The sequence below is a fragment of the Penicillium psychrofluorescens genome (genome assembly GCF_964197705.1).
Source record: "Penicillium psychrofluorescens genome assembly, chromosome: 1".
Classification (NCBI taxonomy): Eukaryota; Fungi; Ascomycota; class Eurotiomycetes; order Eurotiales; family Aspergillaceae; genus Penicillium; species Penicillium psychrofluorescens.
Window position 1 is genome coordinate 4,006,272 of NC_133439.1, and position 21,650 is coordinate 4,027,921.

The 21,650-nt window shown below is 54.2% G+C and overlaps 10 protein-coding genes across 10 annotated transcripts; 5 read left to right on the top strand and 5 right to left on the bottom strand.

The window, feature by feature from the left end:
• Positions 1–173: 173 nt before the first annotated feature.
• On the bottom strand, positions 174–2,228 carry PFLUO_LOCUS1484 (Osmotic growth protein; the record flags this gene model as incomplete). Its single annotated transcript, XM_073778528.1, has 4 exons — positions 174–271; positions 328–1,998; positions 2,048–2,116; positions 2,192–2,228. The coding sequence occupies 4 exons, from the start codon at positions 2,226–2,228 to the stop codon at positions 174–176; spliced, it is 1,875 nt and encodes a 624-aa protein (XP_073635574.1).
• Positions 2,229–3,216: 988 nt separating this feature from the next.
• PFLUO_LOCUS1485 (uncharacterized protein) lies at positions 3,217–4,810 on the bottom strand (the record flags this gene model as incomplete). Its single annotated transcript, XM_073778529.1, has 4 exons — positions 3,217–3,361; positions 3,413–3,861; positions 3,915–4,308; positions 4,362–4,810. 4 exons carry the CDS (start codon positions 4,808–4,810, stop codon positions 3,217–3,219), a joined length of 1,437 nt encoding a protein of 478 aa, XP_073635575.1.
• Positions 4,811–5,594: 784 nt separating this feature from the next.
• PFLUO_LOCUS1486 (uncharacterized protein) lies at positions 5,595–6,785 on the top strand (the record flags this gene model as incomplete). Its single annotated transcript, XM_073778530.1, has 3 exons — positions 5,595–5,781; positions 5,838–5,908; positions 5,961–6,785. 3 exons carry the CDS (start codon positions 5,595–5,597, stop codon positions 6,783–6,785), a joined length of 1,083 nt encoding a protein of 360 aa, XP_073635576.1.
• A 421-nt stretch (positions 6,786–7,206) lies between these two features.
• PFLUO_LOCUS1487 (uncharacterized protein) lies at positions 7,207–8,518 on the bottom strand (the record flags this gene model as incomplete). Its single annotated transcript, XM_073778531.1, has 2 exons — positions 7,207–7,236; positions 7,292–8,518. The coding sequence occupies 2 exons, from the start codon at positions 8,516–8,518 to the stop codon at positions 7,207–7,209; spliced, it is 1,257 nt and encodes a 418-aa protein (XP_073635577.1).
• Positions 8,519–9,125: 607 nt separating this feature from the next.
• On the top strand, positions 9,126–10,400 carry PFLUO_LOCUS1488 (uncharacterized protein; the record flags this gene model as incomplete). Its single annotated transcript, XM_073778532.1, has 4 exons — positions 9,126–9,383; positions 9,439–9,706; positions 9,758–9,954; positions 10,005–10,400. The coding sequence occupies 4 exons, from the start codon at positions 9,126–9,128 to the stop codon at positions 10,398–10,400; spliced, it is 1,119 nt and encodes a 372-aa protein (XP_073635578.1).
• A 442-nt stretch (positions 10,401–10,842) lies between these two features.
• PFLUO_LOCUS1489 (uncharacterized protein) lies at positions 10,843–12,368 on the top strand (the record flags this gene model as incomplete). Its single annotated transcript, XM_073778534.1, has 4 exons — positions 10,843–10,888; positions 10,939–11,457; positions 11,506–11,617; positions 11,675–12,368. The coding sequence occupies 4 exons, from the start codon at positions 10,843–10,845 to the stop codon at positions 12,366–12,368; spliced, it is 1,371 nt and encodes a 456-aa protein (XP_073635579.1).
• A 1,220-nt stretch (positions 12,369–13,588) lies between these two features.
• On the top strand, positions 13,589–15,438 carry PFLUO_LOCUS1490 (uncharacterized protein; the record flags this gene model as incomplete). Its single annotated transcript, XM_073778535.1, has 2 exons — positions 13,589–14,307; positions 14,367–15,438. The coding sequence occupies 2 exons, from the start codon at positions 13,589–13,591 to the stop codon at positions 15,436–15,438; spliced, it is 1,791 nt and encodes a 596-aa protein (XP_073635580.1).
• Positions 15,439–16,452: 1,014 nt separating this feature from the next.
• Positions 16,453–17,989, bottom strand: PFLUO_LOCUS1491 (uncharacterized protein; the record flags this gene model as incomplete). The annotated part of the gene is made up of 6 exons (XM_073778536.1): positions 16,453–16,473; positions 16,529–16,570; positions 16,672–16,978; positions 17,059–17,146; positions 17,219–17,258; positions 17,318–17,989. 6 exons carry the CDS (start codon positions 17,987–17,989, stop codon positions 16,453–16,455), a joined length of 1,170 nt encoding a protein of 389 aa, XP_073635581.1.
• A 614-nt stretch (positions 17,990–18,603) lies between these two features.
• Positions 18,604–19,519, bottom strand: PFLUO_LOCUS1492 (atp4 subunit B of the stator stalk of mitochondrial F1F0 ATP synthase; the record flags this gene model as incomplete). The annotated part of the gene is made up of 4 exons (XM_073778537.1): positions 18,604–18,629; positions 18,691–18,913; positions 18,972–19,420; positions 19,489–19,519. 4 exons carry the CDS (start codon positions 19,517–19,519, stop codon positions 18,604–18,606), a joined length of 729 nt encoding a protein of 242 aa, XP_073635582.1.
• A 220-nt stretch (positions 19,520–19,739) lies between these two features.
• Positions 19,740–21,460, top strand: PFLUO_LOCUS1493 (Maturation and nuclear export of 40S ribosomal subunits interacting protein; the record flags this gene model as incomplete). The annotated part of the gene is made up of 3 exons (XM_073778538.1): positions 19,740–20,126; positions 20,189–20,397; positions 20,452–21,460. The coding sequence occupies 3 exons, from the start codon at positions 19,740–19,742 to the stop codon at positions 21,458–21,460; spliced, it is 1,605 nt and encodes a 534-aa protein (XP_073635583.1).
• Positions 21,461–21,650: the final 190 nt, after the last annotated feature.

The following is a 21,650-nucleotide window of genomic DNA, read 5'->3' on the forward strand; positions in this document are numbered from 1 at the left end:
GGTATGATACAGGAACAAGATCGAATCAATCTCCGCGCGTAGGTAGACAAGCACAGAAAGAAACCAGTGGCCCAGGCCTCCGATGACACCACAACAGAGTGAGGGAGGAAGCGAGGAATGTTGGGGGTATGATAGGGAACACAAATTCGCAAAAAGAAAGATGCTTAAACTATCTACAGATCCAGGCTGGGGGTCTGGCCCTTGACGCGGCCGATGACGATGTGGTTGGCGTACTTGGGGATGACCTCGTCGTCGTGCAGCATGGCGAATTCTGTGACAAATATTGTTAGCATGAAAGAACAGAGACAGGAGATCATCGAAACATACCCTCAGTGGCATCCCGGCCCATGAAGTTGTACAGGGCGTTGGCACCGCCCGGGTGCTCGTCCAACCAGTTGGTCACGTCCAGGACGATTCCCTTGACGACGATCCAGAGGTCGTCCTTCTTGTTATGTTTGGCGACCTCCTCCATGCTGTACTCCTTCTCGGGGACCTTGAAGTTGGCGGGGTCGGCGCTGGTCTGGGCGGCGGGCTCCTCGGCAGCAGCAGCAGAAGCAGCAGGAGCAGCGGCCACAGCGGGCAGGCTGCCGCCGGCGGCGCCACCGGTCCACTCAACCGAGATCTTGCCGGGAGTGGAGGGATCGATGTGCAGAGAGACCTGGCCGAGACGCTGCTGGGCGGAAGAGGAGCCACCGTTGATCAGCTTCTGGAAGAGGTGTTCGGAAGCGCTGTCACCGGCGACACGGCCGTATACGACACAGCCCAGCAGCGAGGAGCCACCCAGACGGTTGGCGCCGTGGACACCACCGGCCAGCTCACCGCAAGCATATAGACCTTCGAAGGGCTTCTGCTCGGAGTTGAGAACCTGAGCGTGCTCATTGATCTCGATACCACCCATGGTAAAGTGCAGGACGGGCTCCATCAGCGCGACGTGGAACTCGTCGTCAATGGTGAAGGGCAGGTTGTGGAAGAACCGCTTGTTCCAGGGGTCCTTCTTCTTGCCATCGGCAATGAGGTTGTAATCATCAAAGGTCTTCTTGAGGGCGGCCTCGCCGCAGCCGATCTCCTTGGCCAGCTCCTTGCCGGACATCTTCTTCATCAGACCACGGCCCGAGTAGTGACGAGTGTGGAAGTCCAGGACCTTGGAGGCCTTGCTGTTGAGCACCAGGCGGATGGGCCACTTGCTCTTCTCCTTCTCCTTCCACATCTGAGCGGACACGTAGTCACGGTGGCCCAGCTCATCAGAGAACCGATCGCCGTCCGAGTTGAGCAGCAGACCACCCTCACCACGGAGTGCCTCGGCTGCCAGGAACTTGAACTTGGCGGTGGGGTCCTTGGGGTCAACCAGACCCGTCGGGTGGACCTGGACCTTGTCCATATCGATGCCGTTGGCACCAATCGCCATGAGCATCTTCTGGCCGTCACCGGTGGCGTGGGTGCCGTTGGTGCTGGACAGACCGAAGGTGTCCGGGCGGTGTTGCTTGAGCAGCGAGGTGTCGCCAAAGTCGGCGGCGTAGCCACCAGTGGCCAGAACGACTACACCGTCGGCGCTCTTGGTCTCGTTGTTGTGCTTGTAGGTGACACCCGTGACCAGGTTACCGCTCTTGTTGATGGATGAGACCTCGGCCTTCTTGACGATCTGCACGCGACCGGGCTCGGCCTGGGAGATCTCCTCGAGGCGCTGCATGAGAGCGTAGGTGATGGCCATGCCGGGGAACTTGGCATCGTGACCGCGGTGCGTGCGGGGCTGGGAGTGACCGCCCAGACGCGAGACGAGAGTGAGGTCGAGGTTGAAGACGTCCTGCAGCCACTCGACGGCGGCGGCGGACTTGTAGGTCAGGACCTTGATCAGGTCGGGACGGGCCTTGTCACGGGCGGACTTGATGGTGTCATCGTAGAAGGTCTTGACACTGTCGGCAATGCCGAGGTCAACCTGGGTGCGGGTGAGGGCACCGTTGATACCAGAGGTGGCCTTGGTGGAGTTGCCACCGAAGAAGGCTGGGGGAGAAGTCAGCGGGAGAGTGTTGCAGTCGGGAGGTATACATACCCTGCTTGTCCAGGACCAGGACGTTGCCACCGTTGAGATAGACGGTGTGGGCGGCGCTGAGACCGGACACTGTTGGGTTTTCGGGTCAGCGTGAATTCAGGGAAATGCGGGGGGACAGCTGAAGGGTAGGGAAGAGAGACATACAGCCACCGCCGACCACAATTACTTGAGGTGCTGCCATGATGATTTTGATGCGAAATGGAAAGAAAGGGACGGGTACAAGAATGGGGGAGGGAGATGGAAGGAGGAAGACGGAACAGAAGTTAAGTTATTCACCGGGGTTGAAGTCAGAAGCCGACCGGGGGGATGTATCGGCCGAGGCACGACTGGGGCGTGGGACTGGAGCGTGGGGGAAGAGCCAGGCTGAGTAATGGGCCGATGGTGGTTTGGGCAGGGAATGTAAATCACATGTATTCATGCTATTTCACATGCGACGGCGTCGTGGGCCTCTGATGATTGACGTAGTGATTTCTAGTACGTGCCCGACTCGACAAGACTGGCCGTAGTATTGTAAACATCCCACAACCACAACGATTGTGGCTAGGGAGCTAGAGAATATTCCGACACGCTCCCACACCGGGCAGTTCGGTCTAGTAAATTCCGGTCGCGCTGCTGGGCCTCGGGACAACACCCGAGAGTTCCGACAGCAGTCCGAGGATGATCGAGTAGAGTCGCATGGCAGAGGCCCCGGAAATGAACTACTAAATCAGAATCTCTTTCTCAATAGCATTGATCATAATGATCCCGAAACAAAACAGATCCTCACTCCAACCACCGCCCTGCAACAACGGTCAAGATCAATTGCCGAGCTGAACATTGAATGCGCCCTGATTGGTCGAAAAGATGACATAATCCGGGAATGGGAATTGCCCTTATAGGTCAGAATGACCTCATGGCAAAAGCCGATGGTGATACTGTTCTGAATGTTAGGGATAGTTACAGATCCATTGCTGAATCAGATTCGAGAATAATAAATGAATGATTGGGGATGTTCGTGGTGCCTGGGAAGGAGAACTAACTGCTCGGGTCAATATGAACCGAGAGTCGGTGGGCGATGAGACGACCACGGAACTATACTTCGCTAGTTAGTTATCAACAGAATATATTATTAAGGATTTATTTTTTAGTGAACGAACTACGTCCTGATATGCAACGATAGCGCAGCATCATCAGTCCATCCAAGTCACACTCTTGGTCACCAGAAACTCGTTCAATCCCTCAGCGGCATTGAATCGACCCCATCCACTATTCTTCACGCCACCATGTGGCAGAACGGGCTCGTCATGGATCGTCATGCTGTTAATATGGACCGCCCTACGCGAATATAAATGAGCACGGAACTAAGGGATAGGATTGACAACATACCCAGATTGAAGACGTTTGGCTATCGCCAGGCCCTTGCGCAGATCTTCCGTAAACACCGATGCAGACAGTCCGTATCCACTGCCATTAGCGAGACGAATTGCCTCGTCCTCGTTGTCAAAGATCATGCACGCGGCCACGGATGCAAAGGCTTCTTTCTGCCATAGCGCCATCTCCTCCCTGACGCCTCCCAGCACGGCGGGAGCCATGCGCACCCCCGAGTCGGCGGGGAGGTTGATATCTGCGGACCCTGAGATAAAGTGTGCACCACCGGCGAGAGCATTCGAAATGAGGGCTTCAACGCGGGTTTTGGAGGCAGTGTTGACCAGAGTCGGGGGCAGGGATGATGCCTCGGCGCCTGCGGCGAGTGCGCTCTTGAGGGCATCGATAAAAGCTGCCGCAATTGAGGAGTGGACAAGGATGCGATCTGTGGCCATGCAGATCTGGCCGGACTGTAGAAGGATGGTGTCAGAATGATAGTAGACAAGCAGTGAAATAGACTTACATTTAAGAATGCGCCGGCCAGCACACCCTGCACGGCAGTCTTTAAATCGGCATCCGCACACACAATGGAGCTGTTCTTCCCTCCCAGCTCCATCAGACACGGCTTGAGGCTCTGTCCGCATGCGCGGGCAATCTTCCGGCCCACGGCCGTGCTGCCGGTAAAATTGATCTTACGAACTGCCGGGTGCTCGATCATGGCATTGACGACCTCGGGGGCATCCTGTGGACGACACGACAGAATATTCAGACAGCCCGCGGGAAGACCAGCGTCCGCGAACGCACGTCCAATGGCCCAGTAGCAGCGTGGAGTCAGCTCAGAAGTTTTTAAGATCGTCGTGTTGCCCGCGGCCAGCGCGCATGCAGCCGAACGAATCCCGAAGACGTACGGAGCGTTCCTGTTTCTACCAGTCAGCAAGGGGACTTAATTGCCAGAGATGGAAGCTCCTACCAAGGCACAATACCCAGAATTACACCCATAGCCTCTTTAAACACCATGGCACTCTGCCCCTCCGCCTCCACGACGGGAACACTCCCGCAAATGGAGGTGATGCGGCCCGCCACATCGCGCAGCATCCGAATCGCCAACGGTACGACAAACATCTGCGATGCGCCATGATCAGCACCCATTTCTGTGCGCATATACTCGGCATTCTGTTCTAGGCGTTCCTCGAGGATGTCCGCTGCCTTGAGCAGGATATCCCGTCTGGCGGCGGGTTTGGTCTGTGACCACGCGGCAAACGCAGCGTCAGCGGCCTCAACGGCGCGAATGGCATCTTGCGGCGTAGCCGCCGCGGCGGACCAGCAGGGTTGGTTCGTGTAGGGGCTGATCACGTCGAAGGTGGCAGTGGAGATCTCCTCCTTGCCGTTGATAATTAGGGGGACCGCTGGGCGAGCCATTATTATTGTGAGTATGTAGTGTCTACCTCGAGATGTAGCTGGGAGGAAGTTTGGCTGAGACAATTCACTGGTTAACGGTACAGCCCGACGACGATCATAGCCGGAAGTGAGAGAATACGAGATGCAATTCGACAGATCATTTTCAGATATTCTCCGGGTGGCAGTCAATAGTGTGCCCCACGCCCGTGTTTATCTGAAGCCACTAGACTCCACTGCCCTGCCATATCGACCAGCCACGGCGCGAGCATAAATTAAAATGAGGCTTAGGCCGCTCGCGGCTTCTATCTCAGAACCTTCTATGCAGGGACGGGAGGCTGAGCGATCGAGATCGTGACAAATCGGGACAAGGATGGCACGCACTATTGATTTAAGCGACTGATCGACACGTCAACCTGTCAACTCATACGCTAGAATCCTCCGGCGATGGAGAACAAGCCTCATTCCAAATCACGATCGAGGAAACTATAGGCTGCAGACCGTGGTTCAACCCCCCCGAGCGATGTCTTGTTCGTCCACCCAAATCGGATCGGGCTGTAAGCGCCCTCCACAGACCACCCGCTTCGCAACACTTGCACGGATCGAGCTAGGCTGAGTCGGTGATCGACTGTCATTAGGATCTGACGGCTGGCTGAATGATTTGACATTCTTGGGGTGACGTGCCCACATAGGAGTCTATATAGAGTCTCTCGGCCACCTTCGGGAGATCAGGAAATTCATTCATTCATTCATTCCTTTTTCCATTCTGCTCTTTCCTTCATTTTACTTTTTATAATAATAATTTACCATGGCTCCCAGTCCCAGAGGATGGCAAATGATCGAGATCGTCTCAGTCCTGGTCAGCCTGTGCCTGATCTCCGTGGTGCTGCGAGTGGTTGCGCGGCTGCGGAGACAGGTCGGGTTTGGCGTGGATGACTATCTTAGCATGATAGCCCTGGTGCTGATTTTCGGGATGTTGACTGAACTGGTTCTTTGTGGGCTATCCTTTTACCTGCTTCTCTCTAAGGCTTTACTAACGATGTTGCTACAGGGTGCTCTATTGGAGGCAACGGGGCCCATTTCGACACTCTGGATGGCCAAACCCTAACCAACTACTACAAGGTAAATCATACCCAGTCCATCTCTCAGCAAAGATACTAACCCTTAATAATAGATCTTCCTCGCCAATCAATTCACCTACTTCCTCGTGTGCCCCTGCATTAAAATATCCATCATCTGCTTCTACCGCCGCGTCTTCACTACGTCCAAGAAATTCCAACACTTCACCTTCGGCCTCAACTGCCTCATCGGCGCATGGGGTCTTGGAATCTTCCTGGCCTGTGCGGGACAATGCCGACCCCTGCGTGCGTACTGGGACTCCAACGTCGAAGGCAATTGCTTCGACAGCACGCTCTTCTTCATCGTCAACCAAGTCTTCAATGTCGTTATAGACTTTGTGATTCTTGTCCTACCCGTCCCCATGATCTGGAACCTGCACCGCGCGTGGCAGGACAAGCTCGCCCTGAACGGAGTGTTTGCGTTGGGTGCTTTCGTTTGCTTCGCAAGTATCTACCGCATCGTCGTCCTCTTCTGGATCAGTCCTGCCGATCCCACATACACCGTCTACCAAGCCACGCTCTGGACGCACATCGAGCCTACCATCGGCCTGATCTGCTCTTGTCTGCCTATGATCCGGGGGCTGTTCCCGGCCATCAAACTGATGGGGGCGCGTAAGAGCACGCCTTACTACCTCAATACCTCCAAGGCCAGCTCCATGTTCTTGTCGAAGTCGAGCCCTCGCTCCCCGGATCTTGAGTATATGAAAAACATGGAGGCGGGCATGTACGGAGCTCAGATCGAAAAGGGCCAGAATCAATATCTGGGCAATAACTATCTCCTTCCGCTGGATATCACGATTCGCACGGAGATTACACTCACCCCCTTCGAAGAGCCAGTCCAGGAGGATTCGAGCTCGTTGACGACGACGTTGCACGACTGAGTGCACTACCTTCATTACTATTTATGCCGTTACGACGTGACGATATTCTTTTCTCGAGAGAGACTGGGTTTTCGCCTCATACCTAATCAACCATCTGCGCTTCCTTTTGCACTCACTACCTACCAACTACCTACGCACCCTTTCTCTCCACTGTTTTACTATCCATTTCTTCACGATGACTGCTGTTGATATACATGTTCATTGTCGGGTATACCGGCTATCCTGCACATAATTTTCCTTCATGTTCCAGACTTTTCTGATCTGATATCATGTCCGGTCCACAGAATCCTGTACAATAATTGATACAACGTAATATGGAAAGCTAATTCGATTCATCGTCTTTGATTGCCAATAAATGGATCTACATCATGAAAAGCAGGCATCAATTCGTGGGCTATTCCGTAACTCATCATCTCGCCATTCAATGGACCATCTGGCCCTCGGAGAAATCCTAAAAAACAGTCAATGATGATTCAGACAGACCCCAAAAAGGACTTTGTACATACCGGAAATTTATCAGTGATACTAGCCGCCACACGCTCCACATCCTCAGCCAGTTCCTGGACTCCCAGATCCCACTGGCGAAGATGACTCCCACTAGATCCTGCACCCGCAGAATCGGCGTCGAAAAAAATCACTCCATCGATCTGATCAATGCGACCGCGTAGACGGCCCTGCTCTACCATGCGCGCGGCATATGCCTCTGCTTTTTCGCCTGCGGACAAATCACCCGAGGATTGAAGGCCGAGAATTGAGCCGAGGGTATCTACAGTGATATTTTCGTAAAGTTTGCTTGCAGCGACAAGGTTATGTTCGATAACAGCCTTGTCGAGGACGGTAGTGCCGTCAGCAGTGACAGCGAGCTGATGTGGAGCCAGTTTGTTGGCGAAAGCGGCGACTTCCTCCGCTGTCAGGAGCCTGTCGAGGAACATCTTCTCGAGAATGGAGAACTCGTCGACCGACGCGGTGCGGTCGTCCTTGTACAGACGGGCGAGAGTGCGGGAGCGCTGTGGGCCCGCAGGAGCGAGCACCGCGCATCGGATAGCGGCTGACAATGCGGTCAGGCGGTCACCCTCGTCCACACCGGGCGCCAAACTGACGCTGAAGTATTCCTGCGAGGCATCCAAAAAGCGGCGGCGCGCGTCGAGGATGCGCGCCTGCGACAGCTGAAAGTATAGTTTGGCGTCATGGTCTTCAATCTTGCTGGGAAGATTCTTGATCCGGTTCAAAAAGGCCTCCGCGGAGGTGGTGTCGTCGTCCTCCAGATAATAGCGCACGATCCGGATCCAGAGGCGTGCCTTGGCGGCATCGGAAACCAGCCGCTGAGAGCTGTCAATATGGATACCCTGCAGCGCCCGCGCCGCGGCTGTGTATTCCTCCTGCGATTCGTAGGCATCGGCCAGGATCTCGCGGATCTGGGAGTCCTGCTCCTCCACGGAGGTGGCCCGTGACTGTAAGAGGGTCACGGCATGTTGTCCGACCCTAATCTTTGTTTCCGCGTCGAGCTTTTGGAGAATGGCGATGAAGGAATCGAGGAGAGGTCGTGCGGCGACGATGCTGATGTCTTCGCCGAGCACGGAGTCGAGAAAGTAGATCAGGTCATGGGCCAGTTCGTGGCCGGAGGAGGTGGATACCATTTCATCGAGGAGATCTTTGTACTGCTGGAGCTTGGTTTGGGGGTGAGTAGTCGACTCAATGGCCGCCAGGGCGGCGGTGATCTTTTGAGATGCCATGGCCGGGGTGTGGGTGATCTTGCGAGAGTGAGAGTAGACAAGTGCTGGAGAGTTGTTGATGTGGAGGGTTGGTCTTATCGATAAGGAGCTGGGCGGTACACACTACCACGACCGGAGAGCAACCTATGGCAATAATAATGAGCAGAATGGTCTGGGGTGCTCTGTACTTTGCTTGGAAGTAAAATTGAATATCTTTTGCAGGATGAATGAAGTTTGCCCAGGAATTGCATATACAGAACACCAAAGATGCTTTCTCGGACAGCATTTACTCCTATATTTAAGCCCATAAGATCCAAATTAACGTTGTCAGAGATCCACCGAGCTGCTCTAAATGGTCTGATTTATCTCATGATCTCATTATTCACTTGATTCATGTCCCTAGAGAGTGTGTAGTATGGAGGATCTCTGTTCTGTTCAAGACAACGGACACACCGCCTTCCGCTTCCAAGTGCTTGCCTCTCATTGCGGTGGCGGAGCTTCGACCTATCATCACTTCTCTCGACCTTCCATCCACACCCACTCCTCCCTCGAGTCTCTCGCGTTTCGGTCGACGGTCGCATTGCCAGGCAGAATACTTCAGTTGCTTCTGACCGACGCTCCGTCTACCATGGCACAGGTCAAGACGGACCCAGACGCCCCGTACATCAAGCCGGATCCCGACAACAAGGATGCGATCCTCGCCGACTTGGAGGATGAGGACATTTATGAAGATGCAGGCGACCTCGAATTCTCGCAATCAGGACAGAACGTCTGGCTGTCGCGTCTGCCCCGCCAGCTGTGGGAGCATTGGGCACACTTGGACGATGACGAAGAAGTCGAGATCGGGACGGTTCGGATAGAAGGGGAGCCTGGCGACCTCAAGCGGGTAAGCTTGACTCCTGTTTGTGTTGGCCTTAAATTCTCACATTTATCATGTGTAGGTCAGCTTGCGCTTGCACGACCGCCCCGATAACCGCGACATCCCCAAAGACTACACGCTCCAGCAGCAAACCATCACCGCTGAAAATAAATCACACTTGACCTCAAATACGTATGTATTTACCGAGAAGGATATCCCAGGAGCCGATACCAACAACGCGGCGGTGTTTGGAGAGGCACGATCAGCTCTGTATGAAGCCATGAAACGCGAAGCCCGGCGGCGGGAACGCAATAAGAAATGGGAGCCTTATGTGCGGAAGACCGTCCCGAGTACGTATTTTTTCTGAACTGCATGTACGGCACCTACTGACCGATTTCTAGAACATACCGCGCTAGTTGGCCGGGCGAGCGAGGAGTTTAACTGTCTTCCGGTGGAAAATGAAGAATTCCGATTGATCTCGGAGAAGCGAGCGCTCGAGGCGCTGAAACCCAAACGGGAGACGGTCTTCATTGACAAGCTACCCGGAAAGCTGCTCCAGTCGCGCCATGCTCTGCCTCTGGACAGAGGCACGTTTGTGGTGAGTTTGCATGTCTCTGCATGTTGGGGGACTAGTCTAATTGTCAACAGCAACAAGCAGGACGGCCGTCCAAGGCCAAGGCCCAGGAAAACAAGTCCACAAGAATGCCGCAGAACGAGTTGTTGGATCATATCTTCGAGTGCTTCCGCAACTACCGGTATTGGCCATTTAAAACACTCAAGGCCAGGCTGCGACAGCCCGAGGCCTACCTCAAACAGACCCTGGAGATGGTTGCGCATCTGGTCAAATCTGGTGACTTTGCCATGACCTGGGAACTGAAGCCGGAGGCGAAAGAGAGCAGTTATGCAGCGAACTCTGCGTCCTACGTGAATGCCAAAGAAGAGCTGCCGCCTGGTTTGGATGAGCAATTTGACTCGGATGATGATCCCACGGCTTCAGGTATAGGGACGGACCAAGACGATGTGAAATTCGAAGATATCGCCTGAGACATGTACACTGAATAGTCACGAACAATTAATGCCTTTGCCTTTTGATAGACACTTAACTTACATTCGACCAGTTTCTTTGTCCACGTATATATAGTTTGGGGATCGTGGAATACAGCCAGACCGAGGCATTGTAAAACCAGAGACTCAACGCTAGATGTATCTCGCTAGTAGCTACGTGGTTTAGCTAAATAAATAAACGACAGTGTATAAGTCAAAAAAAGAAAAGAATCCATAACTATAAACCACGATATTTGGGGGGTCACGTGACTCGACACGCCACCGGCGGGTATTATTAGTGATGATCGAGCTCGCATCGCCCAAGCAAGCTTTCCTCCATCATCCCACCCATCTACCTGGTGGTCTGCGCCGTAAATTGCCTTGACCTTGTGTTTCAACTAACCGCACAGTGCTCCAGCATTTTAGACGGCAGCAGTTCACCATGACAGAAAACGAAGACCTCCTGGCCAAGATCGGCCAGCTGGCAGGTGAGTTACTCGTCGTCACTTGGGCTTCAGCAGTGCGCTCACCTCGACAGGCCAAATCAATCGACACAAGACTCAGTCCTCCCAGCCCCCCACTGGCCAGCCCTCCTCACAATATGTCTCCCGACATGCCCCCTCACACCCAGGATGGGCGCCCTACTCGCGAGGAAGAGGGCGTGGTCGCGCGCCAGCTCCGCATCGCAATCGGACGCTCGTCCTAAATAACGCAGGTGCAAACTCCACACCCTCCCCCGGACCCGTGAGCGACAACGACAACGAGGCGCGCTCAACGACAATCTCGAACGGGTGGGTTGCGAAGCGCGATCGCCACATGCAACTGATCAACTCCGCTGTCTATGACAAGGAGGCTCAAGCCAGGGCCAAAGCGATGGAGGAGACGCGCAAACTCAAAGCACAGAGGCGCGCACACCGCGAACAGACCAAGGTGCTTCGGTACGCGCAGAATGCCCCAGCGTCTGCATCGACTGCTCCATCTGCCGGCCACCAGATTCTTGTTCACGATCAGCCCTTCCAGATTGCACGTGGTGGAAGCAAGCTGGTTCGCATGTCAAGTATGAACCATTCTGCGTCTCTGCATAGAACTGGCTTACCCCTCATAGATGATTCGAATGCTGCCAATACTACACCAAAGCGAGTTACCGTGGCTGGTGTGGCCTTTGTGCGGAGCAAGAACGGCAACCTCCACCGTGTTGGAGCGGTAGCCTCGAAGAAGTCAGTGAGAACCTTTGAGTGTTGGATGTAACCGTTTACTGACAGAGAGGAATATAGAAACCCGACGGCGGCCAAGAAACGCGACGAACTGTGCAAGAGATTTACTACGACCGGTATTTTGTTTTCCGACGGACCATCATCTCGCAAGATTGTGGTTGCCAAAGCTGACACTTTCGTTCTAGGGACCTGCTACAAGGGCCCGTCGTGCCCTTATGTGCACGACCCCAGCAAAGTGGCCATTTGCAAAGAATTTCTGCAGACAGGCAAATGCAACGCAGGTAATAGCTGTGATCTTTCCCATGAGCCCTCGCCCCACCGCTCCCCTACCTGTATGCATTTCCTCCGCGGCCGGTGCTCCAACCCCGAGTGTCGGTACGCCCACATCCGGGTGACCCCCGGGGCGCCAGTGTGCCGCGGCTTTGCCACTCTGGGGTATTGCGAGAAAGGTACCGAGTGCGAGGAGCGCCATGTTCACGAATGCCCGGACTATGCCAACAACGGAATCTGCCACAAGAAGCGCTGCCCGCTGCCCCATGTGGACCGTGCTGGCCAGATCCGGAAGGCAGCCGCGGCGGCGGCCAGCAGGGCCGAGCCGGCGGACGGGGAAGAAGAATCCGATCCGTCTAGTGAGGAAGAGGACTACGATGAGATCGACTCCGATGACGTTGACTCCGACGAGTTTGATGAGGAACTGATCGAAGGCGTGGACAGCGGCGAGCTGTCGCAGCAGCAGGACTTTATCCACCTCTAACCTGGTTTTCTCCCCCTCTGGCTACACTCCAGGATTTCCCGTCTGTAGTTTCTGGATAGCGTGGTTTTTTTCACTTTTTTGGTGGTTTCCGATGATACCCTGGCACGCGCTGTTGATAGCATACGATCAAGGAATAGAGCAAATAGTCATGATCCATGGTGTAAGACATAGTTCCTTCTGCTGCATTAGTCACCGTGTAGATGTGATGTGATTCCGCCGCTGGTCCGGCTGACTGGCGGGCTGGGGCTCGTGACTCGAATGACAGGATGATACTATTGGAAGGAGCGCCAGTTCTCGAAACTGGATCACTACCAAAGGAGTAGTTATTTACGAGTGGGTATGGTCATAGGAGATCTATAGGCCTAGAACGGACGATATACACGGGGTAGGTCGAAGGAGGTCAGACCAAAACAAGCTATCTTGACTTCCGATGGATTTCTCACCTATCATTCGCGACGCTGTGTGCTCGGTTAGGCCCAGAGAGGGGGTTGAAGTGAGGCTTTGGGTGGTGGTGGGAAGGGCTTGACCGCCAGCTGAGTGCGTTTCAGAGTAGTTGGGCCATCTTTCAGGCTTCTCCAGGGCGGCTGTTTACTTAGCAGTCTACCCAAGGAGGCAACAACACTCGCCTAGGCTGGCTGACACTGGTTCCGTACCCTACACACACTATTTCCACCGCTAGATCGGAAACCATCATGGCCCTAGCCACAATAGTGGTTCTACACTCGTCATCCGACCCGGGGGGTGATCACTACTGAACCATGGCCCAACGGTGGATCTCCCGCTCCGGCACAGATCGCCCGTCGATAGTCATGTCGAGCCCATGTTTAGTCCGGTGGGCTGCCATCGATAGGCTCTCACAGCTCGCGCAGTGAGATGCAGGCGTGCCCAAGTGCGCAGAGCAGCCAATAACAGGGCGGTTGCTCACCCGTCATTCGCAGGGGAAGGAAAAGTACTGTTACCGGTGGATCCGTATCTGTCAGGGCTGTTGAGGAAGTACCAGTACCTCCACTTCCTCTATAGTTATGCCTGGAATCCCCCTCCTCTTCTTCTCGTCAACACTGCTACGTCCTCTTCTATCCTCCCAGTCTCTCTTTTTCATCCGATTCCCATCCAGCCCTGTACCACATCCGTCCCCCACCCCCCACTTCCTCATCCCCCCTCCCACACCCAAACACACACATACACACACAAACAAATATACACACACCGCTTCTTCGGCCATGTCACGATACGCCCACTTTGACTATTACCAGCAACAATCTCCATCCACAACAATAGACCCCAAAGGTGAAGACGACGAGATGAGTGTGCTGGACGACAAGATCCTCGACCCGACCTCTCCCAGTCTGGCCGATCGCCGCCACTCCTACGACACAGATGCCTTCGCCCATCGGGATTCCGTCTGGTCCAACCTGTCGGTCAGTTCCAACCAGGCCTCGTTCATACCACCCGAGGGCCCAGCATACGCCCAGCAGCATCAGTCCTGGTCTGTATCCCGGCCGGAGTCCGGCTCATGTACCCCGACCGCCGGCTACGACCAGTACCCCTCCGAGGGAGACGCTGCCCCGCCTTTTACGGGGGGTGCCGTAGGCCCCGTGAACGCCATGCCCATGGCCGCCATGTACCGCGGCGGCGGCGGAGGCATCCAGTTTGGTCCGCCGGGCGGAGTGGCCATGTCGCCGCAGTCGAGTCATGGATGGATGCCGGCGCCGATGGATCTGGCGGACGCAGCCCAGTCGAATAAGAGTCCGCCTAGCTACCGGCATGGATCACCGTTGACTGTTCGCCGGGATGGGATTCGCAAGAAGAACGCCCGCTTTGAGATTCCCGCCGAGAGAACCTTGAGCAATATCGACCAGTTGATTAGCCAGTCGATCAATGAGGACGAGGTCAAGGAACTCAAGCAGCAGAAACGGCTGCTGCGGAACCGCCAGGCAGCGTGAGTTGATGATGAAGCACAGAAAATGAGGGAATCCACTAACCTGAATTCGTTGATAGATTGGACTCGCGTCAACGCAAGAAGCTCCACACCGAAAAGCTGGAAGAGGAAAAGAAACACTTCACAGGAGTCATCGGCGAGCTCGAGGAGGCACTTCAGAACATGAAGCTGAGGGAAGCAGAGCTCCTGCGCGAGAAGGGCGAGTGGATGGCTACCCAACAGCAGTACAACCAATACCTTGAGGGTCTGCACATGGAGAAAGACGAGATGATCCGCGTGCACACGTTGGAGACGGCCGAGCTGCGCAAGAAGAACAACATCCTGATGGAGACGGTCGAGAAGTTCGAGCGAGGCGTCAAGCCCGCAGATCCTGTTGCCGGCGAGTTTTCTGGCTTTGAGAACCTGGCCATGGACGGCGCATGGGACGACTTTACTATGGCTGACGATGGAATGTCGCTGAATATGCCACATCCTCAAAAGGCGGTTGAAAAGATCAACCCTGTTGCGTCGGACTGTCCGTTCAGCTGGAACGCCTTCTACATGTGCCTGCTCTTCGGGGCCTTCATTGCGTCGAACAGCACGTCGCTGCCAAGCCGATCTCTCCCACAGCTGTCTGAGGAGTACCGCGCCGAATCCGCGAATGTGCTGAAAGCAGTGCTCGCTTCCTCGACGCCGGAACTGTCCCACCCATCGGGCCATCCCGTGCCAGCTCCATCTACTGGACCAACTCATCATCAATTCCAGATGGCCCAGATGGCCGCCGCACCAATGCCGTCCTCTGCTTCGTCCGGGCTAGACCAGCTGCACAATACTCTCGTCATGTCCACCGAAGCCCAAGAGCGCGAGCAGGTCTTTTCTCTCAACCCAAACCAGTACAATTCCCTGACGACCTTCGAGGACGACAGCGCGGGCGTCAAATCCCGGCAGCCGTCCAACCTGCAAATGGCCTTCGAAGCGATGCGCAGCAACCAGCGCATGCACGCCGCGGGCCCTCCAGCTTCGGATGTCTACACCCGTTCTCTCATGTGGGATCGCGTCCCCGAGAAGGTCATCCGGGATTTCCGCCGCATGGTTCAGGAATATGGCGCTGCGCCTGTCAAAGATGAGCCAGTCGGGTTTGCTCCCGGCTAAAGGTTTGAGCCTCTACCAACAAAAGCTAGCGATGGCTTTCGATATCTTCCCCGCGTGTGTCCAGATAGAATACACGCGGAACTTCTCCTTTGTATTTCTTTTGACTATCTGTTTTCAGCACAGCCTCAGTTCTTAGCGACCAGCGTGATTTAGCGTTAACTTTTTTTTTTGGCATTTTTGTGTTTTGTTTTCTTTTTCCGGCGGAGCGGCTGAGCGGTCCTCTTCGATGACATGAAATGTGGCGGATGAGATATGATTTTGATGATGTGCTGTGCATGAACTTATGAGATGTGATGACTGCACTTGTTTCTTGCATGTTGTTATTTGATCCTGTTTTTAGCGGCGATGGATTATTGGGACTGGATGATTTGATTTGATTGATTTGTCTTTGGCTTGGCTTTGGATTGGATTGGGAGACTACTTCCCTTCTCTTCTTTTCTCTACTCTTTTTCTCTTCCCTGGCATTGGCCTTACTATTGCTTCTGTTTCTTGCTTCTTGCTTCTTCCAGCGAGTCTTGCTTGCTTGCTTGCTTACTTACTACACCCTCCAAAGGCGGCGACGCCCATGACGAACGAACATGATGAATTTACGAACGACCCCCCTGCGAATATTGATGATTACATATGATTGATACGACGATTGCCAATGATGAATACGTGACGATTCCTTTTTTTATATCATACTATCTCCTGTATTCTGCGAGCCTTTAATCTCTGGAGTGTTCTCCCTCAGCAGTCGGATTTCATTCCTTGATATCCATTCGTTAATTGCTCCGACTTATCTCTTCGATTCATAATCTATGATTCGGGCGATACTTGCCTTTATTGTACTTATTCGCATACCCATACTCATATCCTGATATAGCCAACGTGGGCAGCCACCAAATGTCAAATTCAACACTACAGGATGATATAACTTTACACCTCGTAAGGGAGAGTTAGGTATCATTATGGCTATGTGCTGTGTATGTGCAATGTGATATGTGATATTTATCGTTCCGTCATTATTTCGGATTATACTTTTCCTTCCAGATCCTGGGCAAGTTAGTAAAGTCTCAAGAATATATAAGCAAAAATATCAGAAACATACCATGAATTCCCAAGCGTAGGACACCCATTTACCTCCGCCAGCCTATAGTACTTAGCCGCCGAAAACTGCACACCCCCACCGTGGTCAGCATCAGAAACAACCCAAAACAATCCATTCTCACAGCAAGACAGCGAGAAACGCACCTTATCCTTCTTCCCTCCCATCCCCTCCAAAAAACAAAACGCCGCCTCATTCATGGCATCGGTATCCCCCAAATTCGCCGCGGTCTCATAATACTGCCGTGCCGCAGCAGGATCCTTCTCGACGCCCCAGCCATTGCGGAAACAGTTCGCCAGCTCAAAGATTGCGAGGACCAGCTCGCCCTTTGCGGCGCCGCCCTTTTTCATTCCCGCGCGCAGGGCTTCAGATTCGATTGCTGCGCTGTTGGATGCTGCTGAGCGGAGGTATGTTATTGCTAGGACTGGGTTTGGGGTGCAGCCCCATCCGTGGCTTTGATTATAAGTTTTAGTATGGTGTTTGGTAAATGTATTATATAAAAGTGGCAGAGCGGGAGAGGGAGGGAATCGTACCGTAGGGCTAGACCGTAGAGAACTTGGCTGAGGGCGTTGTTGGCGCCATTTGGATCGGCGAGGTGGCCGAACATTTGGGTTGATCGTTCTAGGTCTGGGTGTGTCAATTGAAGTTCTCACAAGGTAAATGATATATAGAGAGAGAGAGCGGGGTATTTACCTCCGGATTCATGTAGTTGAATAGCTTTTTGGATATTGATCTGGATCGCAATATACATCAGCAAGATATCCCCTTCACAGAATAAACACCAAAACTCACATCTTCCTGCTGAGTCGGAGTCCCAATACTCGAACTCCGCTCGCGCGCCTTCAGTGCCCCAACCTGCAAGTAATCCGCGCCGCCGCCTTGGGTTTCATCCGGCGAAAAGGACGACAATGCTGGGGACGACAATGCAGAGGACAGGAAATTCGGATTTTGCTGCACGAGCATAGTCGCCCTCTTCTCCCACTGGCTTTCACGATCCTGCTTATCGCCAGCCCCCTCATCAACGATCTGCGGTAGATCCGAGGGGAGATTGACCGAGGCGCGACTCGTCCTGCGCGAGGAGCTGTTGCTGCGCTGGTTGACGAAGAGGCTTGAGAGGCGGTTCTCGCCTCGTGCGGACCGCGGAGGCGATGGTCCAGACACGGATTCTACGCCTGAAGAGACGGATGGGGAGCGTGATGCGCGGCGGAAGAGCCCGAAGCTCAAGCTCCGGCGTGGAGAGGCGGAAGCCGATGCGGATGCGCTTTCGGGCGAGTCATGTTGGTGGTCAGGTGTGGTGGTGGACGCGCCTTCGGGCGGGGTGATGATTTCTTGGGAGATGGTGTCGGAGCGGATGAATTTGAATTCGGGGGTTGGAGGGGTTACTGGAAGAGGTTGTGGTTCTTGGGGTTTGCTGCTCGCGCTCAGCTCGTCGCGTTTGTGGAGGATGTTTTTGAGAGAGGGCATGGTTGTGATGATAATTGATAACTACTGTGATAAGGAAGGCTGGTCGGTGGTGGGGGTAGGCCGAGGCTGGCTTGTCAGGCTGGAGAGATGTTAATAGTGGGAAATAAAAAAGTAAAAAAGGAATCCGATGAGAGTTTAGGTAGAGAAGAGAGATCTGTGTTGGGGCAAATCACTGAATCGCTCCAGCGGTGGCTGTGTCTGGGTTGCGGGTGGGCTTGGCTGGGTCCGCAGGCGCTTACTGGAACATGATGTATCGGGTAGATGAGATCCTCCGGCGAGACCGATTGGAACGGGGCCTACAAGTATACGCTATTATATACCCCAGATGCACTGTCTCTTTCCTATACTACGAGACCAAGAATGTGGAGCCCGGTGCCTGCATGCAGCCGCAGGGTTACTCAGGCGCTGTCTCAGTGGCGCCGCACCTGCGTCCCGACAACAATAACAAGCCACGATGACTACGCCAACCCTAAACCGGACTTGAGATGGCCAGAGTAACAGTTCAGACAAATGAAAGAAATGGTATTGCAAGGTCTAGTGTGATTTAGCACATGCAGACAGCCCCTATAGTTTTGTACACAATGGCATCAGCCGCGGGAGCTACCGGAGTCCATCTACTGGGCCTTGGAGGACATGATGCCTAGAACAAGGTTAGTACATATCCAAAAAAAAAAAAAAGAAGAACATGGGAGGAAACGTACGCTCCACGTCGGCAACGCTCTGCTGCAGGATCTGCTGCAGAACCTTGGGGCTTTCCAGCTCCTTCTGGATCTTGGCAATGACCGAGTCGGCTAGCTCACGCTGCTGGCGCTGCTTGACCTGGTTCTCGTAGCGCACCCACGATTCAAGGACCTGCTTGGCCTCGGCGGCGAGGGCGGTGCGCTGCTGGAGCTCGTAGGCCTCGGCCTCGACCTGGGCGGTTTCCTGGAACACACAACCAGTCAGAACGATGCTCTCAATCAAGATAAACCAATCGACCTACCTTGGAAACAGCAAACAGCTGCTTGGTGACATCGACCACACCAGACAGCTCCTGGACGTTGTCAATGCGCTGCTGGACGGCGGTAGTGTGGTCGGCACGGGCAGCGTTCAGGATGTCCTTGTGCTTCTGAACCTGACCCTCAGCCCACTCGCGGTACGCAGGACCACCGTACTTGGCCACACCGGTGAAGACAGACAGCAGACAAAAAGCGGCGACGGTCTCCTCGTTCATCACATAGAGCTCGTTGCTGATGGCGGCGATGGACAGACCGGCGGCGGCGGAGAGGACGGCGGTCTTGGACACCAGGGAGTTACCGGGAATGCTGTTCAGGATCGACTGGGCCTTCTTCTCAGGGTTCTCGGCGGGCACGTTGGAGGCCGGGCGAGTCGAGGTCAGGGCCGTGACGGCAGGGACGCGGGCGGGAAGGACCGGCCGCAGCCGGGTCGCGCCTGGGGGGGAGGGTTAGCTGAATGATGCGGGAGGTAAAAGAGCATGTCGCAAAGTGGATGATGCGTACCAATGGCGCTCTTAGCGAGACGCGAAGCCATTGTGACAGATGGGAAGATCTTGAATAATGGAGTCGTGGGTTGAGTTGAGGAGACTGGGAACTTCGGGTTGGTTAGGAGTGTGGCTGCGCTAAACTGCTTTGGGTGGGTGTGTCCGACGGAGCACCGGAGAAACATGAACCCGATCAAAAAATAATTGGACTGGCATTCATTCCGTTGCGGGAATCCGGGACTTGCGTGGAACACACTCATCTCTCCCAAAATGCCGGCCGCTGCGGACTCCAAGAAGCGCAAGAGCACCAAGCATGGCACCACCACATCCTCCAAGCGCCGTGCGGTCGCCGAAAATGACTTCGCCGAGACGCTGGTCACCATCCAAGAGCTCGAAACCCAGATTGCCGACTCGCGCAAGCACTACAACAATATCGCAACCCTGATTGCGATGCTGGGAGCACCCAAGAACCCCGAATTGGCGGTTGCCGTATCCCTGTGTCGGGTTTTTAGCCGATTGATCGCGGCCGGAAACCTGACCGATTCCAGTCGGGCTGCAGACAACGAGAAAATCATTGTGGCATGGTTGAAGGAGCGATGCGTGGAATATCAGAAGGCATTGCTGGCCATTATGGTTGAGGCTGATGCTGCATCTCAGGTGGGTGATTGCTCTGGCGGAAATTCTTTTTTTTTTTTTTTTGGTCTGACGATGGTCTTTAGATTACTGCTCTGACGCTGGGCATGCGCCTGGTCAAAGAACGGGTGACACATATCCCCAGTGCGGATAACACGGTCTGGACCTCGGGGATGTTCAAGGACATTTTTGAGGTGGTTGTTGAAGCACCAGAGTCTGATCTCCGGACCGAGTTTGTCGCCAAGTTTGTGCAGGAATATGACGACGTGCGATACCACACTTTTGCACTGGCTGCGTATGTTCTCTCTCGATTTTTTACTGTCGGTGCCATGAACTAACCTTCCCTCAGCGAATATGGCGCCGCCAAGCGAAGCTCGGAAGTCCTGGAAAGGCTCATTGAAATCCTCTCTGCCTGCGAAGACGTGCCGGACGAGACCCACGAGTTCGACAATTTCTACACAGAAACCAAGAACAAACGACTGGTATCCGTCAGCTCCCACAAGAAGCGCGCCCAAGAAGCATGGCTAGCCATCTTGCGCAACAACCTGTCGAAGTCTCAACGAAAGACCCTCCTCCGAATTATGGCACCCACCATTGAACCCTGGTTCTCTCGCCCCGAGCTCCTAATGGACTTCCTAACGGACTCCTACAACGAAGGCGGCTCCATGTCACTGCTCGCACTCTCGGGCCTCTTCTACCTCATCCAGGAAAAGAACCTGGACTACCCGCAATTCTACCACAAGCTCTACTCCCTCCTCGACGCCGACCTGCTCCACTCCAAACACCGCTCCCGGTTTTTCCGTCTCCTCAACACGTTCCTCTGCTCAACCCATCTCCCCGCAGCCTTGGTCGCCAGTTTCATCAAGCGTCTGTCCCGGCTGGCGCTGAACGCGCCCCCCTCCGCCATCGTGGTGATCGTGCCCTTCATCTACAACTTCTTCAAAAGCCACCCCACATGTACATTCATGATGCATCGCGCAAGCGGGAAGCAGGGTGGGGAGGAGGACCCCTTTGATCCCGCCGAACCAGATCCAACCCGCACCAACGCTCTCGAGAGCAGTATCTGGGAAATTGACACGCTACAGTCTCACTACCACCCCAACGTGGCTGCCATTGCGCGCATTGTCTCGGAGCAGTTCACCAAGCAGGCGTATAACCTAGAAGACTTTTTGGATCATACCTATCAGGGCATGGTGCATGCAGAGCTTGGGACAGAGGAAAGGCCCATGCGCAAGGTTCCGGTGGTGGAGTATCAGATCCCGAAGCGGATTTTCACGGATCGGTTGTTGTTGGAGGAGGATGGGGGCGTGGATTCTGGTCCCGGGTGCTTCCTGCGGGAACTGTGGGATTTCTCGTGATTGTTTTATTATACCATTGTCTTTTTCTTTTCTTGTTTGGGGCATGGCATGGTGATGAAAATTTTGTGCATTCATTGATCTGCGCAGTCTGTGAACACTCTTTGACTCCCCAGGGGTATCTGTCATTATGCATAAACCATAGACATGAGAAAAACGAGCGACAGCTGCATACTTCGGTCCAAGCCATAAG